Source organism: Lucilia cuprina, chromosome 2 (genome assembly GCF_022045245.1).
Source record: "Lucilia cuprina isolate Lc7/37 chromosome 2, ASM2204524v1, whole genome shotgun sequence".
Classification (NCBI taxonomy): domain Eukaryota; kingdom Metazoa; phylum Arthropoda; class Insecta; order Diptera; family Calliphoridae; genus Lucilia; species Lucilia cuprina.
Window position 1 is genome coordinate 32341376 of NC_060950.1, and position 4877 is coordinate 32346252.

The following is a 4877-nucleotide window of genomic DNA, read 5'->3' on the forward strand; positions in this document are numbered from 1 at the left end:
TATAGAAAAGTATCCCTATATAAGTATTTTCTATAAAAGATGGTCATTATTATAGTTATTTATATGATTTTTTTATAATTTTAATACATAAATAGAATATGATGTGGCAACATAGTATAAAACATTTAAGAAAATAAATAGTGTTTGATACGGCGTCGCAGCGGCTTGCAAAATCATGGCTGGCGACCAGCCGTCATCGTTTAGAGCCGTGTCGGCTTTTATCTTTGGTTGCCACCACAATTGTCTAACGGGAAAAAATACACGCGATTGAATTTTCTCTAAATAGCTAAAAACAATTTACCGAGTGTTAAAAAATATTAAAATATATTGTAAATAACGTGATTATAAAGCAATAACATAATTTTCGTTTTATATTAGTGAGAAAAAACTTCAAGTATAATAAAATACACGCTATTAAAACATTTTTCCTACGAATAGCAAACGAAAAGGGAAAGCAGAAGATTAAGAAGAAAAAACTTGTCTACGACGAGGGAAAAATAGACGCTGATTTGTACTACAAAATTTGTATACAATAATAGGAAAAATACAGAAGGCTAGTGAAAAAGAATTGAAAATTTAAACATGGATAATATTGAACATTTGTATAAATGTTATGAAATTTTATCGGATGCTGGTGACAAAATATCAGAAGTAAGTTGAAATAAATGTAATAGACTCGCAAAATTTTCTAAAATTTACTTATTTTGTAGCATGTTTCGGAATACAAGGATATATTGAAAGCCGTCAAAGGTTCTTCGAAGGAAAAACGTTTGGCTTCACAATTTATTGGTAAATTTTTCAAACATTTTCCTGATTTATCAGATACCGCTATCGATGCTCAATTGGATTTGTGTGAAGATGATGATATGCAGGTGAATATTGTTGTTGTTGTTTTCATTTTTGGTTTTTTTAAATTCCTAACCTCTAATTAAATATTGTTTTTTTCTTCATCAGATACGCCGACAAGCTATTAAAGATTTGCCCAAATTGTGTCAAGATACTGTAGGCATTACGGCCAAAGTTGGTGACACTTTGGCCCAGCTATTGGTGTTGGATGATCCTTTAGAATTGCAGCAAGTTAATAACTCTTTGCAGACAATTATTAAGGTAATTTAAAGTTGAGTGTAATTTGGCTTTTTATAAGTTAAAAAGGGAATGCTTTCAATTTTGAACAATTTTGTTCTTACAATTTTCTTTAAAAAACCTTGAATCGAAGTTCTTTACAAAATTTTAATTTTTCCATTTTAGATGGATTGTAAGGGTTCGTTGACCGGTATTTTTACACAAATTTCAAATGGTGATGAACCTACACGTGAACGTTGTTTTAAATTTATTGCCACCAAACTGTTTGCCATGGGACCAACTATAGTTACCAAGGAAATTGAAGAGTTTATAATTGATGAAATTAAAAAAATTTTACAGGTATGTAAAAAATAAATTTACTAATTTTAGATCTTAGAAAAAATAGTTCAAAATGTGCTTAAACAGGACGTTACTGCTGATGAATTCCATTTGTGTATGAATATATTGGGAAGCACTAAACTCGGTACAACCATAACGGGACATGCTGAATTAGTTAATTTGGCCAAAGAACAAGCCGAACTTAATGCTGATATCGATGCTATAACCATAGAAGATGAAATTGTTGAACGTTTCATACAGTGTGCCACACACGTTATGCCATACTTTTCGGTAAATCTCTTAATATTTTTTTTGTTTTGAATTTTAACATTTAAATTTAACTACTTTTTAGAATACCATCAAATCAACTGAATTTGTTGTTTATGTTTGTGATAAATTATTACCTTTGAGCACTTGGAATATGATTGCTACAACAGCCGGCCAGGATCAAGTCCAATTACGTTTATTGAAAGTTTTTGCTGAAATGTGTACATTTTGTGATGTTTTAGACAATGCCACACAACGTATTGATAATATTTATCAAGTTTTAAGAGTAAGTTTCACTTTAAAGCAAATAATATAAAATATACAAAATAACATATTTTCTGTTACATTTTTCTTAGGAATATATGCCTCTACCTCAGCTTAAAGATGACGAAGATATTAGTAGTCCTCCACCTTCTTTCCAATTCTCTCATGCTGAGTGTTTATTGTATGCTGTACATACTTTGGGTAAAAAACATCCCGATAGTTTGTCATTTGTTAATGATGCCGATAAATTAAAAGATTTTCGCTCCAGATTGCAATATTTGGCACGTGGCACTCAAGGGTAAGATTTGCGTAAGAATTTATAGTCGTTTTAATATTTTTTAATTGTTTTATTTGTGGTTTTCAGTTATATTAAAAAATTGGAAGAAGCTGTTAAAGGCAAATCAGCCGAAGACTTAAAATCTGAAGAAAATCAATTGAAATTGACTGCTTTAAAGACAACTTCAAATATAAGCACATTAATAAGAGACTTATTCCATTCGCCACCCAGTTTCAAACATGATATACAGTTATCATGGGTTAAACGTAAAAATGTAAGTACATATGTTTTGGTTCGGTTCTAGTTCAGTTCTAGTTTGGTTCTAGTTCAGTTCTAGTTCAGTTCTAGTTCAGTTCTATTTCAGTTCTAGTTCAGTTCTAGTTCAGTTCTAGTTCAGTTCTAGTTCAGTTCTAGTTCAGTTCTAGTTCAGTTCTAGTTCAGTTCTAGTTCAGTTCTAGTTCTGTTCTAGTTCAGTTCTAGTTCAGTTCTAGTTCAGTTCTAGTTAAGTTCTAGTTCAGTTCTAGTTCAGTTCTAGTAAATTATTTTAAAAACTCATGGAATTTTTTTATTCCTTTTTCTAGAATAAAATTGGATCTAAACGTCATGCCCCCATAACATTCGATGGCAAAGCTGAAAACGGTAAAGATGAAGAAAAGAAAACTAAAAATGCAACAGATCAAAAAATCTATTCGCCGCCCTCGGGTAAATATTCAGCCAAAGTGCAAAACTATGGTAACAATCAAAACAATCGTCAACGTTCGCGCAACTCCGGAGGTGGTGGTGGTGGCTATAGAAATCGTCGCAATTTTAAAAAATATTAAACCCAAAGAAATGCACAGTATTGATGCTTTTTCTTAAAATTAATATTAGTTTAATAAAAAACACAACAACAAGAACATCGTATGATATTTAAGCTGCTGATAACAAAAAGAAAAAAATACAAAAAATATCATAAAACTTTTAAATACTTTTCAACACTTACTAGTCTTTGTTTATTCAAATAACTAAAACAACAACAACTACAACATAAAAATTAACGTTAAGATTTTAAAACTTTTCTTCTACGACAACAAACTATTACTGAGCAATTACTCGTTGGTGTTACACATTTCAAGACAAATCCAGCAGATCATGTTGTTATCCCGGAGATTCTTCTTCTCATCTTTTACATTTCCCATTGTATTAGAACCCGCGACGACAATTTTCCTCAGCACTCGTGACACCTCAGTTCTATAAAAAGGTAAGCTTGACACAACTTCTTAATAATTTGTATTTTTTCTCTCATTTCAGTTTTTTTAACAAAAAAAAGTTTAAACATCTTTAATAAAACTTCTTCACGTAAACTTCTTACAATATTTGCTTTAACTCATTTAGCTAAATTGTTAATACATATTTCCTTTATACTTTTCTTTTATTAATAATCATTTTCACGACAATTTATTTTGTTTTTCTTAATATTTGTTTCAATATAGTTCTTCATTTCTTTTATGTGAGCAATTGTAAAATGCTATTTTTTTTATAGAAAAACAATAATAATAACATAAATATGTTAACGAGCTTAACATTAAAAAATTTATTTTACAATGTAACAGATAACAGAAACAGAAAATTATTTATTTCTTTTGAAATTTTTTATGAAAAAAAAAAAAACGAGTAAAATAACTTAAATGAACAAATATTACTTACGATATTTTGTTTTCGAAACTAATCCTTTTTGAATGGGAAAATTACTTTTTACAAAATGTTTTCTTTTTATGTTTATCATTTTTTTTCAGTTTTCCTTTTTCCTTTTTATTTTTTAGTTTTATTATTTTTTTAAAATACTATTATTTTATTATTTTTTTGCCCAGCGTTTTGTTAAAAGTTATTTTCCTTAATATTCTCTTAAATTCTTATTAACTATTATAACGTTTAATTGTCATTCTTATATATACAAAATATATATTTATATTAAAAAAAAATAAAATTTTAAACAAATTATTTTAATAAATATTTATAAAAAACGTAAAAAGGTTTTAGGTGTGTGTGTGTAGAGTATTTAAATTTCATACTCATTCTACTTATTTTCGCTTCATCCCAAACACCGCCTTCAGCCAAATTTTTTTTAAAGTCCAAAATATTTTTTTTCTTTATTTTTGGTATATTTTCAATCATTCATATTAATTGTAATATTAAAATTAATAATAATAATTATTATAAATATCTCGACTTTGTTCGTTGAAAAAAAAAATCTACGAAATATATGAGTCGCAATAATACTTATATTAAAATCAATAAAAATAAAAAAAAACTTATGATCGTGTGATTTTTTTCGATCGTGTGTTAAAATTCTATTAAAGGTAAACTAATTTATAAAACAAACACATTTGACCTTTATGACTGTTAGTGGAACGATTTTGGATTAGTGGTGTTATCAACTCTTAACTATAGAATAACAAGAAAAAAACTGCATGAAAATATCTGGATTACCGCAGAAATATCCACATCAAACTACAAACTATGTGTCATACAAAAACTAAATGTGTTCTTCATCAGCATTTTAAGAATATACCCTAAATCTTGTTTAAATGTTCATATTAAAGCTTCCGGCAGTGCAGAGTAGTTAACCTCGTCTGGATGTTGCAGATCAAGAACATATTGGCATGCTAAGATCCGAAGATGGATGTGC

General features: G+C 28.5%; 1 protein-coding gene across 1 annotated transcript; it reads left to right on the top strand.

Moving 5' to 3' along the window:
* The first annotated feature begins 218 nt into the window (after nucleotides 1-218).
* Nucleotides 219-4189, top strand: LOC111690332 (apoptosis inhibitor 5 homolog). Its single transcript, XM_023452801.2, has 9 exons — nucleotides 219-651; nucleotides 711-872; nucleotides 955-1107; nucleotides 1249-1422; nucleotides 1489-1692; nucleotides 1754-1954; nucleotides 2025-2230; nucleotides 2297-2483; nucleotides 2791-4189. The coding sequence occupies exons 1-9, from the start codon at nucleotides 583-585 to the stop codon at nucleotides 3028-3030; spliced, it is 1596 nt and encodes a 531-aa protein (XP_023308569.2). The 5' UTR covers nucleotides 219-582; the 3' UTR covers nucleotides 3031-4189.
* Nucleotides 4190-4877: the final 688 nt, after the last annotated feature.

Coding starts and splice junctions, on each gene's coding strand:
- LOC111690332 (XM_023452801.2), top strand. CDS start 583: ATGGATAATATTGAACATTTGTATAAATGTTATGAAATTTTATCGGAT. Junction 1,108..1,248: donor CTTTGCAGACAATTATTAAG/GTAATTTAAAGT, acceptor TTTCCATTTTAG/ATGGATTGTAAGGGTTCGTT. Junction 2,484..2,790: donor CATGGGTTAAACGTAAAAAT/GTAAGTACATAT, acceptor TCCTTTTTCTAG/AATAAAATTGGATCTAAACG.